Genomic DNA, 15,478 nt, shown 5'->3' on the forward strand with positions numbered 1-15,478 from the left:
ATTCCCACCGCCAAGAATTACAAACTGCTATGGAAAGCAGCCACTGAAAGAACGAATGACTTTATGATAGTAATGCTACCCCTAAATCTATAAGCAAGCCTTGTCCTTACCACCATGGATGGTCAGTTTCTAGTCTAGTTTCACTTTCCCATCTTCAAGCTGCAGCACAGCTGGGTTTCCAGCTGGCTGGGGAAGAAAAGATTCTTTAAATAAACAGCATTTTAAAAATATGCAGTCACTTTTGCTTTACCAAATTTTGTGAACCACCTACCCCTAATATGTGAATCTGGATGTCAAATTAATTAAAAACAATTTGAAGAATGTAAAGTGCTCCAGGAATACACCTTTTCCATCTTTAACAACAAAGAACACTATACGTTGGAAGAAAACTGCAAGTCAGAAAGTTCCAAAGGAAGAATGATCTTTTTTTTTTTTTTTTTTTTTTTGGTAACACATCGGCTGTGTCTATTCAACAAGGAAACAGCTTAAAAGCATATACATAGGAAACCAACAAGATAGGGTGTGATTATATCAAAATATATGCAACCACTGTTAAAAATGCAGGCCCGTTTGCAGAACAGGATGCCTTGTACAGAGTTGCTAATCTCTAAGACTTCTTTCTAACTCTTTTTCATCTCCTTTCCACAGAAGGCATAGAAAACACCTCATGTATGCAATCTTAGAAATGCAAAGATTTTACTCAACTCTTTACCACCAGAGGTAGTAATTTTGGATGAATGATACACATGAGATCTATAAAAATACCCCTCTGACACATACTGTTATTGCAGCCAGATTTCACATGCTTCAAATCGATATTCTACAGTTGCGGTGAAATTAGCCATTATGAGGACCTTCTAGAAAGGGTCCAGTATGACCCCTCACTGATGCTACCGAGACATTTGCTAACTTTTAAGCTCAGTATCACTCTATATGGTATATTATCCCAAAGTCCTGGCCCACCAAAACACACCTTTCTAGATGATCTCCCCAGGAACCATACCTCTCTGAATCCAGACACATTCAGAGCTGGAACTGGCTAAACAAAGTAACAATTCAACCACAGTTGCTCAATATAACGGCCATGATGACAGTTTCTGAGTGCCAGTTTCCCTATTTTGCAATGGGCAGATCTGCTCCAAGGAGAAAATGTTCCCAATGACCCTGTGGCCTAGAGGGCTTTCTTTAGAGACAGAAAACAGAAAATGAATTTGTTAGTTATTTCCTGCTGAACACAAGGAAGGTGTTGTGGTTAGTTAGGATGATTTTGTTTCCTTATTTAATATACCATCACCAGTGCACGCTTTCTGCTTTCTTTAACCCCGTAGTCGAAAATAGGAAAATGTAGTCTATGCTCTTCTGCCACATGATCACCAGTTCCACAAGTTTCCTCTCGCAAATATGTCCTTTAATTTCTAATCCCCTTGTATAAAGCCCCCCTCCTGAACTGACCCAGATCTATATGTTATCAACTCAAAGCAAAAATATTTGCATTTCTGAAGTGTTTACTTCCATGCTCATTCCTGCTCCTTGACAATTTGCAGTGTGGGAGAGCCTTCTCCTCAGCACGGATTGCAGTATCTTCTGGGCACTATACTACCCATGCCATTTCAATCATATGAGGCGATCATAAGCTCAAAGCAGACAACATTTCTGACCTCCAAATCCTTCCTGATCACACATTCAACTATTAAACTATTAAACTCTCACTAAAACGAACAAGGCATAATTGTCAGGAGGGAAGGAGTAAAGGAGGAGGAGGAAGACAGGGTATCAGTGGACCAGACTAGTGATTATGTGGTGATGTGCCCTTTGCATATTCAGGAGCAACTCACCGAAACCAAAACAGAAGCTGTCCTTGGACAAGGTTCAATAAATGTTTTTACTATCTATTTCCCACTGCACAATACAGATTCACAGCTCCCCACGGGGTCTCAGATAAAATACTTAACAATAAAAAATTAGACATTCTTAACTGGTCTCAACTTGTCATCATAAAACATTTAAGACGTTAAAAAAAAAAAACATTTAAGACATTAAAGAGCAGTCAACAATATTCCTCAGAACAATGTCAGAGAGAGAAACTGCTGTTACCACCAAAGTTTTTCCCTCCTTATTAAGATACTTCAAGATTCTTCTGATCAAAGTGATCACTGTTCAACATAATGCCTAGATATACTACCATCACTAAATTAAAATTTGTCTCCTGAAGGACGGCGGCAGGGGCGGGGGGGGGGGGGGGTGGGAAGAGGAGGAAAGCTTCCAAAAGTCAAAGGCATTGATCTAGAAAGATAATGGCAGCAAAACCTCCTATGAGCTGTTACACATTCTTTGCTTCTCAAAGCCTATCTAGAACCAATTGGTAAACTGGTAAACAAGCCAACTTCGATGGCCATCCAGGACATCTGTCACAATTCAGTGATTACACAGCTCAGAGTCACACAGCAAGCACCAAATTCAGCATTACTTGGGACAAAATGAAACCCCAATATGAATAAGCACAAGATAAGCTAACACCAAATACTCCAGCATGGGGCCGATTTGGTTTGAAATACCTTACTGAGAAGTATTGGGTGTAGGGATAAGAAACAAAAGCTCTTAAACTGATATTTCTTTGACTTTTGTCATGGGAGACCTCCACTCCCACCTACAGAGACCTACAGATTTCAGTGTTTTGTTTCCAGTCACCTGCGTTCCTGTGCAGCGCCCAAAACCATGAAGATCAGAGACGCAGTCAACACATCCTGCCAGTAAGATGTCAGAGCTTGAACTTACAGCATTCGGCAGAAGTAAGTTACTCTCTTTCACCGTCATCACCATCAACAGACCTAGTGAAATCTCCCAGAAACAGCCAAGAGAGGTGTCTGCTCGATGGTCCTGGACGTTAAGAGAAAGCATGCTAACTGCTTAGCAAAGACGGGCAATCACAATGAAGAAAACACCCGAGCCACATGGAGGACGGAAAACAGTAGCATAAAAAGTCCAACTCTGTCTGCGCCAGCGGTGTGGATGAGCAGAACCCGGAGCCCAGGAGAGGAAGGAGGGGGCGGGGGCCATCATTCCCTAGGAGAACTTGTAAGCGGAGGCCTTCACAAGCTGGGAGTCTGCCCGGCTGCTCCTGCAGACCCTCTCCAGCCTGAGCAAGGCAGGCCCATGGGAGCAGAGCGGGCAAGGCCTCCGAGGGTCACTCCTGACTCACTGAGCCTCGGGCCAGCACCGCCCGGACTTCTCCGTTTTTCCTGCCGCTACTGGGCTATGATGGCAGCTTTCCAGCTCCACTTGCCATACATCAGCCGCAGATCGCTGCTGGCACAGGCCAGCGCCTTCCCCCGGGGGCCGCGGGGGGGGGGGGGGGGGGCCGAGCCTCCTTCTCCCCAACCCCAACCCCCTCACCCACCCGTGCCAGGCGCCCTGCCCAGGGGCGGCCCCACCCCCCAGCAGCCCGCCGCTGCCAGGCCTGGGCACCTGCAGCACCTCTCCGCCCCACCCCCATTCTCTACCACCTCTCCCCTCCCCCCTTTCTCTAGCAGAGGGAGGGGGCGACTCACCGCAGTCAGTGCACAGGATCTTGCCCACCTCTTTCTTGAGGTTTTTGCCGTTGGTGTCGATGGGGGCAAAGGCCGTCTTAAACACTAAGGGCTGCTCCGTGGGCTCCAGGAAAAAGATGTAGCGCTGGTTCCTTTCGAGCGGCGCACAGGAGCCCACGCTGATCACCTGCTCGCGCTGCAGACCCCCGCTCCGGAGCGGCCACTTGTCCAGCACCTTTACCAGCGCCACCCGACCCGAGGCAGGCGGCTCTCGGGTGCTGTTGGAGCTGGAGCCGCCGGCCGGGGCTAACCCCTGTACCTTGCCCTCCACCACCACGGGTGCCTTATACGCCTGGTCCTGCACCGACTTGAGGCTAGGCGAGTAGCAGGCGAGCGACACACCGAAGAGCAGCATGGAGAAGCCGGGGGCCGGGTCGCGCCTCATGCCGCCGGCGGCTGCGGCTCGAGAGCGGGCGGCGGCTCTCCGGGCTGCGGGGCTGCGGGGCTGCGGCTGTTGCGGCGGCCGCGGCTCTGGGGGCGCAGCGGGACGGGAGATGCTGCTGTTGCTGCTGCTGCTGCTCCTGCTGCTGCTCTCGCTGCTGCTGCTGCTGCTGCTGCTGCTGCTGCTCCTCTCGCTGCTGCCGCTGTTGCTGCCGCTGCTGCTGCTGCTGCTGCTGCCGCTGCTGCTGCTGCTGTCGCTGTAGCTGCTGCACCGAGCCTTCTCCAGTGGCGGCGGCGGCAGCGCTGAGCAGCAAACCTGCCGCATCTGGCCAGGCCATTTGGGGGGCTCCGCCGCTCCGCCGCCGCCGCCTTGGGAGGGGAAACAGAGCCCGCTAGAAAACCGGAAACAGCGTAACGTTAGCGCCTCGTAGCCCTCCACCGGCAGCCCGGGGAGGCGGCCCAGCTAGGGCAGGGGGCAGGCGGCAAGCGGGCCGCGATGCGCAGCGCGGAGCCGCGCGGCGCTCCCACCCTGCGCGCCAGGACCTGGAGGAGGATGCGGAGAATAGGACGCCCGCCCACTTGCTCTCTCGCGCCCCCTCTACCCCCCGGACCGAGTGAGGAGCGCGGCTTCTGCAGGGGAAGCTTGGGACTGCACTGCCTTAGCGCCCGGCTTCGGGGCCCGCAGGGGCGCGGGAGGAATCGCGCTACCTTAGCTCTTGGGATTTATGGGCAGGACAGTAGGGCAGTGTGTGACGAGAGGACGGAGTAGAGATAAGGGATTCTGGCACCGTCCTATGAAAGTGGGAGTGGGACACAGGGTGTGCCCCTGCCTTTTGGCCATCAGCTGGAGCAGCCAGGGAGATTTCCACGCGAGGTGTGGCGGGCCAGCCCTCCACCTCCTGGGTTGTCCCCTTCCTTGGCAGGACCCTAGAGGCCGGCCCCTAGTCGACCCCACGTGTTCGGCCCTGCCAACACCTAGTGAGCTCTAGAGGTATGAATTGAGGTGGGGAAGGATTCCAGTCCCATCATTTTTGGAAAGAGTTAGGGCTACGTGGAGTCTTGTCTCGGCATCGAGGACACCTAACGCCACCAGGGTGGTGGCTGGGAGTGGGTCCATTCCCAAGACTCTGGGCTTTCTGCAGCTGCTAGACAGGGCCAGGCGCTGCACAACCTCATCTTCTTTTAAAAAAGCTCTTCCCTAAGGGAGGTAGGGGGCTTCTCTGGAGCCAGCTTGAGAGCCAGAGCCTGTCAGGGCCAGAGGCTGGCTGCTCCATAGGACAAGGTTTCTTTGTAGAAGTCTGATGCTTGCAAGAGGCAGAAGGGTTTGGTCCACTGGAGCCGGCATCTGATTTAAAAAAGCAAATCCAGGATCCATTCTCCTCCTATCAATAAGGATCTAGTTTTCAATACCCAGCTTATTCTTATATCCTTGAAGGATGTGGAACTCAGGAATTCTACTCAGGTCTTAGAGAATTTTACCCCTGCCTGGGCCCCGCAGGAAGCCAGCCCAGGGATGTCTGGCTTAGGCTTGGACAGCTATTCTGGAAAGGAAGGATTGAGCTAAACCTTCCCTAGCTGTCGAAGAGACACCTCAAACTTAACGTACCCAAAGCCAACAGTGTTATTTCTCCCACCCCACTCCAAACTGGCTATAGTTGTCAATGGCAGTATTTTATACTTGGCCACCTGGTCCCTTCAAATAAGTCCCATGGTCTCCCCTTATTTTCCCTCATCCAATCAATCACCAAGTCCTTCTGCTCTACCTTTTAAAAAATTTCCAGTGTATCCTCTCCAGCCCTGCTGTGAATGCCTGAGGTCCAAGTGCTCATCATCTCTCACCTCGGCTACCACCGCACTTCCTAACTAGTCTCTGCACCCTTTGCCCCATCGCCCTCCTCCAGTGCTACCACCGTCAGAGTCACCCTTCTAAAGATGAAATGTAGATATGAGTTGGCCATGCCACGGCTCGGAGGACTCAAGTCCACAGACTCTTCAGCATGACTCTTCATGGGCTCCCTCTACCTAACCAGCTCCATATGCTGGGAGCCAACACACCACCCCAGGAATCCTCAGCACAGCATGCTGTTTCTTGCTGTGCTTCCACAGATAATGTCTCTTGTGTCCAGAAGCCTTACCTCAACCTTGTCCATCTGGGAAAACTATTCTTTCCCCAAAGCCCAGCTCAGCATTATACCTCATCTCTCCCTTCCTCACATCTACCTCCATCCCCAGCACCATACACATAACATGATGGAATTAATCCCTTCCTCTTTCATGTAACCATGGGCCTCATACATATTACTGGATGGCACCGACCTATACTAAAAGCAGCTGTTAGTGGGTTTGCATTAGACCCATTAGACCAGGCACCTTAACGGCAGGGACTATGTCCTATTAGTCTCTGGAGCACTATAACACAGTGGCTGGCATAGAACAGAGATCAGCAAATCTTCAGTGAAGAAAGGAGGGAAGGAAGAAAACGATCTAAAGTCAGCTCTCTTAAGAGAGCCAGTCTTGTTGGCCCCTTCAACGTTCCCCTTTATATTTTCGTAGATCACGATCTCCCATGTCACAGAACGTCACTGTAAGGAATATTGCTAACTTCACTCTCCTGTTTCTCAGTGGACCACCCAGTCCCAGGGAGGAAAAGGAACTTACTCAAGATCACACACAGCCAGGACTGTACTGAGACCTCGGTTCCGGAGACCAGAGTGGTAAAGAACTTGCATTCTGGGGTCAAGCAGAGCTGGGTTTCAAATCAATTTTGTAATTCACAAACTTTGGGATGAGCCCGTTTTTCTCTCTAGGCCTTCGTTTCCTCATATGTATAATGGAGATCATCATAGGGTTTACCCCATAAAGTTGTTTCATTGCTCGTTATATACTAATATCCAGTTGAATGGCTCCTCTGTGCCAAACACTGAGGCACACTACGGGCCACTGGATATACTGCAGGGAACCAAACTGACACTGTCCCTGCTCTTAAAGCCTGTACTGTTGGGAAAAGCAACAGTAAACAAATAGACAGATAGGTAACTAATTGCTTATAGAGGTTCGTCTCCTGAAGGAAATAAATAGGATGAAATGATAGGGAATAATGGAAAGGGGAGAGGGCAGGTAAACTTGGATACTAGAAAGCTTCTCTGAGGAGATAACACTTAAGCTGAGAGAAGGATTTGAAGGATGTGGATTATATGCGATAATAAGTGTAAAGTGCTTAGAACAATGCCTAATACAGAGTAAGGGCCGAAATTAATGTTGAATATTACTGTTAACTTTCTTATACCCGTGGTTCCCAACTTAGAGCTGAGAATCTCTAAGTGCTGTGTAGTTAATGTACACTTGGACTTTCTGTATTTTCACGGATACAATTCAACTTTTCAATAGTAGATGCCACCATGATGAACAAAAACACACATCCTCTTTCCTTTTTTCACAGACCCATTTTAAAGTATAACAAGACAGGGAGCGCCTGGGTGACTCAATCCGTTGAACGTCTGGCTTCGGCTCAGGTCATGGTCTCATGGTTCTTGAGTTCGAGCCCCATGTCAGGCTCTGTGCTCACAGCTCAGAGCCTAGAGCCTGCTTCGGATTCTGTGTCTCCCTCTCTCTTCTCCCCTCCCCTGCTCGTGCTCTGTCTGTCTCTCTCTCTCAAAAATAAACAAACGTTAAAAATAATTTAAAGTATAACAAGACATTGTTAGGTATGAAGAACAGTGGAAAGATATCCTATCATTTTGTCTTGTTTTAAAGGATAAATATGTAAGTATTTGTAAAGCATAGATTACCTTTGAAAGGACACAGCAGAAACTGAAACAACAGGGGGCTCTGGGAAGGGCACTGAGTGACTGAGGAGCGAGTGAAAGTACTATACCCTTTTGTACTGTGTGAATGTTATATCAGGCTCGTATACTACCTGTTTAAAAAAAAATGTTTCAGAGGATCCTCTAACTTCATACTGTTTCTAATTGTTATCATGTATGTTCTTAATCAAAAGCTACTTCCGGGGCACCTGGGTGGCCCAGTCAGTTAAGCACCTGACTTCGGCCCAGGTCATGATCTTGCAGTTTGTGAGTTCAAGCCCTGCATCGGTCTCTGTGCTGACAGCTCAGAGCCTGGAACCTGCTTTGGATTCTGTGTCTCCATCCTTCTCTTCCCCTTCCCTGCTTGCATGCTCTCTCTCAAAAATAAATAAACATTAAAAAATTTTTTTAAAAAACTACTTCAAATAGAACTTTCATTGTATGGGATTCCTTGAAATTATTTTTTGGCCTTAAGATGAAAGTCTGATGCTAAAAAGGGTTGGGAATTATTGCATTATAATTTTACCCTCTTCAGAACAAAAGGAAAGTTTTGAAATCCCAGCAGACTACTAGAATTCCCGTGGCCACAGAAAGTGGGGCCGTAGGCAGAGACTTCTAAGGGGAAGAGAAGTACCTGTCCAGGTTTCCTGTCCAGCTTCCAGAATTAGCCTCAAGCCTTTAGTATAGAAAAGCAGGGTGTCTGGTTTCCTAGAAGGACACACCCAATTGGCTCTTTCCTGGCGATCAAAGTGAATTAGTGTGCATGTTTTAGAAAATAAATCTTGATTGGGCACCTGGGTGGCTCAATCGGTTGAGCATCCAACTCTTGATTTTGGCTCAAGTCATGATCTCACTGTTCCTGAGTTCAAGCCCGGCGTCAGTCTCTGTGCTGGCAGCATGGAGCCTGCTTGGGATTCTCAATCTCAAGCTCTCTCTGCCCCTCCCCTGCTTTCTCTCTGTCTCTCTCTCTCTTTAAAAATGGATAAACATTTTAAAAGTTTAATAGACAAAAAAGAAAATAAATCTTGATATTCTGAACCTGCTAACTAGTCATAATTCAACAACTGATCATAAAAATAATAATAGGCCATTTATTAATGGTCTATCGTATGTCAGGAGCTTCGTGTTTATATTTCCATACCTCAACATTTTTGCATTTTACAAGCTGAAGAGACTTGTAGAGGATTAATAACTTGCCCAAATGACAGACTTAGGATTCCCGTTCAGGTTCGTCGTTGACCAAATGCTTGCTTTGTGCACACCACTACCACATCTCTCTGCCTCACCCTGTTGTCATCGGAGAGGTCCCTAACCTCTCCCAGATACTTCTGTCAGTGGCAGACTATCTGAAACGTATACCACTGGAGACCAAGGGGTGGAGGCAACATTTTACAAACAGATGAGGAAAACTGAGACATTGCGAGAATTGATGTGACTGTCCCAAGACCACAAAGTCTACTAATAGGGCCAAGATTTATCACAGACTCAAAGCTCACACTTTTGGGAGGTTTTTCGTTTGTTTTATTTTTTTCTCTTTATTTTTATTTTTTCAGCTTAATTGAGGTATCATGGACAAAAGTGTAATATAAAGTGCAAAAGCCAATCGTTTTCTACATAGATAGATAAAGTGTTATCTATAGTGTTATCAACTATACTCACTCTGTGTACTTTAGATCCTAAGAGCTTATTCATTTTATAAATGAAAGTTTACACTCTTTTGCCAATCTCTCCCCCTTCCCCCACTCCCCAGCCCCTGACAACCGCCATTCTATTCTGTTTCTGTAAGTCTAACTTTCATTTTATTTTATTTTATTCTTTTGTTTTGTTGTGTTTTAAGATTCCACCCATAAATGATACCGTGCAGTATTTGTCTTCCTGTGTCTGGCTCATTTTGCTTAGCATAATGTCCTCTAGGTTCACCCGTTTGTGGCAAATAGAATTGTTTTCTTTTTTAAGGCTGAATAATAATAATTTTTTAGAGAGTGACATGTCCCATCTTTATCCACTCATTCACTGATGGACATCTGGGTTGTTTCTGTACCTGGGCTGTTGCGAACAGCACTGCCACGAACATGGGAGTGTATAGATACACCTCTTTAAGATAATTGTGTTTCCTGTGGCTCAAGCTCACACTTTTGAACAGAACAACCCGGAGAAATAGAAAGCCAGACCTGTTGACTATACCATGGCTCCCCACCAGGTTGTGAAAAAACTGGTTCATGGTAGCAGTGGGCTGTGTCACTATATAATAATCACTGAGAATAAAAACAGAAGTAGACAGAATGGTATAGACATTCTGAATTCGAGATAGAACACCCACATGAAAAGCTTGGCTCCTTCTCCCAGATCCCTCCTACACAGGATGGGCTTCTTCCAGCTTTAGCCGATTCAGTGGCCATTTCTGGCCACTGAACCAGGTTACACGAGTCACTACGACCAGGAGAACTGGCTCGTGGAGGAGATGTGTCTGGCTTTTATGTGGTCGCTGAGTCTTACAAATCCAGCCAAACACTGCAGGACAGTCTCGTTTTCTAAATAAAGACATTTTGTAAACTTCTTTTTTCTCCTTTTGAGATCTGTTTTCTAAATTTGGCTTCCAGAGTGACTCTCAGGTTCTGTGTGGTTAATTTCTTTTCCTCCAAGGAGTTTCAAACAGGGGACTAAACAGAAAACAGATACTGAGAATCTGAGGATATTAGCCCTGGGAAGGACTTCAGCATCAATGTAGCCCGATGTCTTCTTTTCTCAGAGGTAGACAGAGGCCGCGGAGATGATTTGATTTGCTCAAGGTCACGCAGCTTAGTTAGTGGCAGAAACGGCACCCAAACCTCCACGCCTTGCCTGTTTTGTGCTGTTTTGTCCAGGGTTCAAAATCCTGGCTCCACCCCTGCTAGAATGTGAGCAGGTCACTTCACCTTTCTAAGCCTTGGTTTCCTCCCCCGCTAATACTGGGGTAATGATGTATCTACCTCTTAGGGGTTTTGTGAGGATTCAATGAGATAATTCATGCAAAATGCTTCACGGTATCTGGCACCGAGTAACTGGCTGAGAGTGTGAGCGATGGGCTCAGACTGTCCACATCTGAATTCAGGCACTGCCACTTGCTTAGCTGATTTTTTGGCCGAGTTACTTAACTTCTCTGTGTCTCTGTGGCCTCAGCTGTAAAATGGGTAAAGTGATAATAGGTTCTCCCTCGTTACAGTTGTTGTGAGGCTTAAATATAATATGTAGGCTACTTAAAACAATGCCTGGCACATGTTAGCTAGTATTAGAATAACCGCTTTTCTTATCCTAAGTAGCTAGACTTTACCCCAAATTCAGTGGTTTTAAAACCACCCATTGTCCTATGTTTTGAACACATGCTAAAATTCTTAGGAGTAGAGCCTGATGTTTGTTTGCTTGCTTGTTTATTTAATTATTTATGCAAAGTCACAGCATTGATAGTCCCAGCTCCCAATGAAGGGAGGACAGGGTTCAATAATTTATAGCCTAGGGCTGTGTCAGACGCCCAAGGGTTTCTACTCTCCAATTTGCTGGAAAGGGCAGCACCCCCTCTGTCTGAGTCCTTCCATCTGGGATAATAATACTTATTTCTTTGTAAAGTGCTTGGAGACCTTCAGATGAAAAGTGCTATGTGAGCACAAATTATTATCTCTTTTCCAGATATCACTTTTAGATTCAAATCCAGAAGCTCCCCAAAACGGAGCACAGCAGAGGTATAATCTGGACATAGATTATCAGGTTCACGTTGTCACCTTCAGATAGTACCTCCCTGCTTCACCCCATCATTACTTCTCTTTTACATGTCAGAGTGTATCTAATTGGGACTGGGGAAAAATGAGACACCTCCAAGCTGGATGTTTTTGCTGGTTAACATTCAAAGATTTTCCTCCCTCTGTTTTCCTGATTTGTGTATTTGGAATCCTCTCCTGAGGTCAACAGGAACTCTGAGGTTGATTCAACTCTGGGGGCGTGAAGCAGAACGAGAAGAAGAAATTATTCTTATTCCCAAATCCTCAGGCTAGTGTACCTTTGAGTGTCCAATTCAACCTTGTCTCTACCTCATAATTTCCAATTCATGTGCATTCTTTTTCATTTGCTTCCTAGACACTTCCAATGTGTCCAAGGTCAGAAATGTTAAGACTTTACCTTTCCTGAATTTTCTTTCTGATTCATAAGCTTATTTATTCACTCTACCAGAAAGCACTTATTGAAAACCTACTATGCATACTGACCCAGATGCTAAAGAAATAATTGTCTTGGTTCCTTTTAGCTTGAGCTAAAATCTAGGCTGAATTAAAGTCAGGAGCTAACACTTGCCCTTGACCACCCCTCTACTCCTTCTATCCCTCCCCTCTCCCTGGGCCAATGTGCACACACTTTTCTCCTATGATGTCACCCTCCTCTTTGCTTCTCAGGCTCAATGACCCACTGTTCTCTCAGCTCCTCCAATTCTGAGGGCACAGAGAGTTTGTCGTGCAAATGAGAGGTCCTCAATGTTTGCTGAACATAACAAGCTCAATTCCACTAAGGGGTTAATATCTATTAAGGCCTAATGCATTATATTCTTTAAGTTGTGGCTTAGTTTCTAAAACATCCCACATTATTCATTCCAAAATAAAGTTATTCCCCCCAAAAATGTCATTCGTTCCTTCTTTTTAAAAATCCATATAATTATGGGGCGCCTGGGTGGCGCAGACGGTTAAGCGTCCGACTTCAGCCAGGTCACGATCTCGCAGTCCGTGAGTTCGAGCCCCGCGTCGGGCTCTGGGCTGACAGCTCAGAGCCTGGAGCCTGTTTCAGATTCTGTGTCTCCCTCTCTCTCTGCCCCTCCCCCGTTCATGCTCTGTCCCTCTCTGTCCCCAAAATAAATAAACGTTGAAAAAAAATCCATATAATTAATATTTATTTTGCCATTTATCACTCAAAACTATTTTCAGTGCCTACTCTAGACCAAGCTTTATCCAAGATGATGAGAATGCAGGTACAAATAAGACACACGAAGTCCCTGCTCCTGAAGAGCTTACGCTTTTAAAGGGAGACAGACACTAAAAAGGAAATGACACAAAACATTTTAGCAAGAGAAAGAAAAGAGGAAGGAGAGTGTGTGAGTATGACTAGATAGGAAGTGACCCGAACAGACTGCCACTCACAGGGATGGCCTCTCTAAGGAGGCAGGATTTGAGCTGAGATTTTTTTTTTAATGTTTATTTATTTTTGAGAGAGAGAGGGGGAGAGAGGGAGGGACAGAGAGAGGGGGAGACACAGAATCTGAAGCAGGCTCCAGGCTCCGAGCTGTCAGCCCAGAGCCCGATGTGGGCTCGAACCCACAAACCGTGCCATCATGACCTGAGCCGAAGTTGGGTGCTTAAACGACTGAGCCACCCAGGTGCTCCTGAGCTGAGATCTTAAGGAGGAAGAGGAGTTGACATACAAAACTCTGGGAGCAGAGCATTTGAGGCAGAGGGGAGAGCACCATACAAAGGACCTGAGGCAACGACAAACTTGACGAGATCAGAGTGGGGAAGGAAGGCCAGTGAGACTGGAAATTGTTATAATTTTTTTAATGTTTATTTATTTTGAGAGAGAGAGCGCATGTGCACACAAGTGTGGGAGGGGAGAGAGAGTGAGAGAGAGAGAATCCCAAGCAGGCTCCATGCTGTCAGCGCAGAGCCCCACGTGGGGTTCAATCCCATGACCCTGAGATCACGACCAGAGCCAAAATCAAGAGTCGGAGGCTCCACCGACTGAGCCACCCAGGCACCCCAGAAATTGTTATGTCGAGGGGAAAAGCGTGGCATGGAATGAGGTTAGGGAGATAAGTAGGGATCAGACTTAGGCTGAGCCTTGCATGCTATTGTAGGTGTGGATTTTATTCTACGTACAATGAGAAGTCACTGGAGGGTTTAAGTAAGAGGAATGACATCGTTTGGTTTATGTACAAAAGAGATCACTCTCAAATATGGGACAGAGACTGTAATGGTTACAAGAGTGAAAGCAAAGAGAGCATTTAGGAAGCTGTTAGAGTAGTGTGGGTAGGAGGTGACAGTGGCTTAGACTGGGGTAGTGGCAGAAGAGATGAAAAATGGGTGGAATTCAAAATGTAATTTGAAGGTGGAACCAACAAGGCTTGCTGGAAGATTGGGTGAAGTGAGTACAGAAAATAAAGTGATCGAGGATGACTCAAATTTTGGCTTGAGTAACTGGACAGATCGGGATAGGAAACTTAGCAAGTAACATAATGGGGCTGGAAGAAAAAAGAAAATTCTAGTTTTGACATGGTAACAGTGAGACACCTGTTAGACGTTTAAATGGAAGTTCAAGGACCAGCTGGATAGTTAAGTCTGGACTTGAAACGAGAGGTCAGAGTTAGAGGTCTAAATTTGGGCATCCACATAGAGATGTTATGTAAAGCTATAGAATGGGATAAAAAGATGAAATGAGAAATTTGATTGGGAAAAGATCTAGAACTACCCTGTCCAATAGAAATATATGTGAGGGACGCCCAGGTGGCTCAGTTGGTTAAGCCTCTGACTCTTGATTTCTGCTCAGGTCATCATCTCATGATTTGTGAGATAGAGCCCCACATGGGGCTCTGTGCTGACAGTGTGGAGACTGCTTGGGATTCTCTCTCTCCCTGTCTCTCTGCCCCTCCCCTGCTTGCACATGCTCTCTCTCTCTCAAAATAATAAACTAAATATATATATGTGAAACACCATGTAATTTTGAATTTTATTTTATAAATTTCTTTTAATGGTTATTTTTGAGAAAGAGAGAGAGAGAGACAGAGTGCAAGCAGGGGAGGGGAAGAGAGAGAGGGAGACACAGAATCCGAAGCAGGCTCCAGGCTCTGAGCTGTCAGCACAGAGCCCGATGCGGGGCTCGAACTCACAAACTATGAGATCATGACCTGAGCTGAAGTTGGATGCTCAACCAGCTGAGCTACCCAGGCGCCCCTGTCATTTTAAATTTTCTAATAGCCTTATTTAAAAGGTAAAAAGAAACAGATGAAATGAATTTTAATAACTAAAAATGTCCAACATAGTATTTCAATATATACTCACAGACAATTTTAATGAGATATTTTGTATTCTTCTTGTTTCCACACTAAGTCTTTGAAATTCAGAGTGCATTTTATCCTTACGGCAAATCTTATTTCACCCTAGCTACAGGTGGGCGGCACAAGTCTAGATCTTAGCCTGGCTCAACCCAACATTTAGAGATTGAATAGAAGAGGAGGAGTCAGAAAAGGAGACTGGGGGAATGGTGCCGTGGAAGCCAAGAGAAAGTATTTTCAAGAGAGACTGGTCAACTGTGTCCAATGTTTATAAGAGGCTGAGGATGAGAAAGAGTGATAGAATTCGCCAACATGGAATTCACTCATGACCTTGACTCAAGTTTTTTCAGTGGAGTGATGGTTTCCTGGAGGGAAGCCAGGATGGAGTCAGTGAAAGGTAAGGAAGCAGTGACAGCCAGTATAAACAACATTTTCAAACTGTTTTGCTGTGCAGACAAGCAGAGAAATGAAGCACCAGTTGGAGGGGGATGTGGATTCAAGGGAATGTTTTTACCAACACAGGAGATGCTAAAGGATGCTTGCACCTGATGGGCATGTTCCAATAAGAAGAAAAGAAATTGTTGTGGGTGAAAGGGCATAACCGAAGAGGGAAATCATTGAGAAGAAAAGAGAAGATGGGCGTCAGAGCA

General features: G+C 46.2%; 1 protein-coding gene across 1 annotated transcript in view; it reads right to left on the bottom strand.

The window, feature by feature from the left end:
* The window catches only part of NRG2 (neuregulin 2), a 188,084-nt gene extending 183,577 nt beyond the window's left edge, over positions 1-4,507 (bottom strand). The window contains 1 exon segment of the mRNA XM_040444660.1: positions 3,549-4,507. Within this exon segment, the coding sequence (XP_040300594.1) occupies positions 3,549-4,293 (745 nt within the window). The 5' untranslated portion in view covers positions 4,294-4,507.
* Positions 4,508-15,478: the final 10,971 nt, after the last annotated feature.

Source organism: Herpailurus yagouaroundi, unplaced genomic scaffold, assembly GCF_014898765.1.
Source record: "Herpailurus yagouaroundi ecotype Mexico unplaced genomic scaffold, PumYag 192, whole genome shotgun sequence".
Lineage (NCBI taxonomy): Eukaryota > Metazoa > Chordata > Mammalia > Carnivora > Felidae > Herpailurus > Herpailurus yagouaroundi.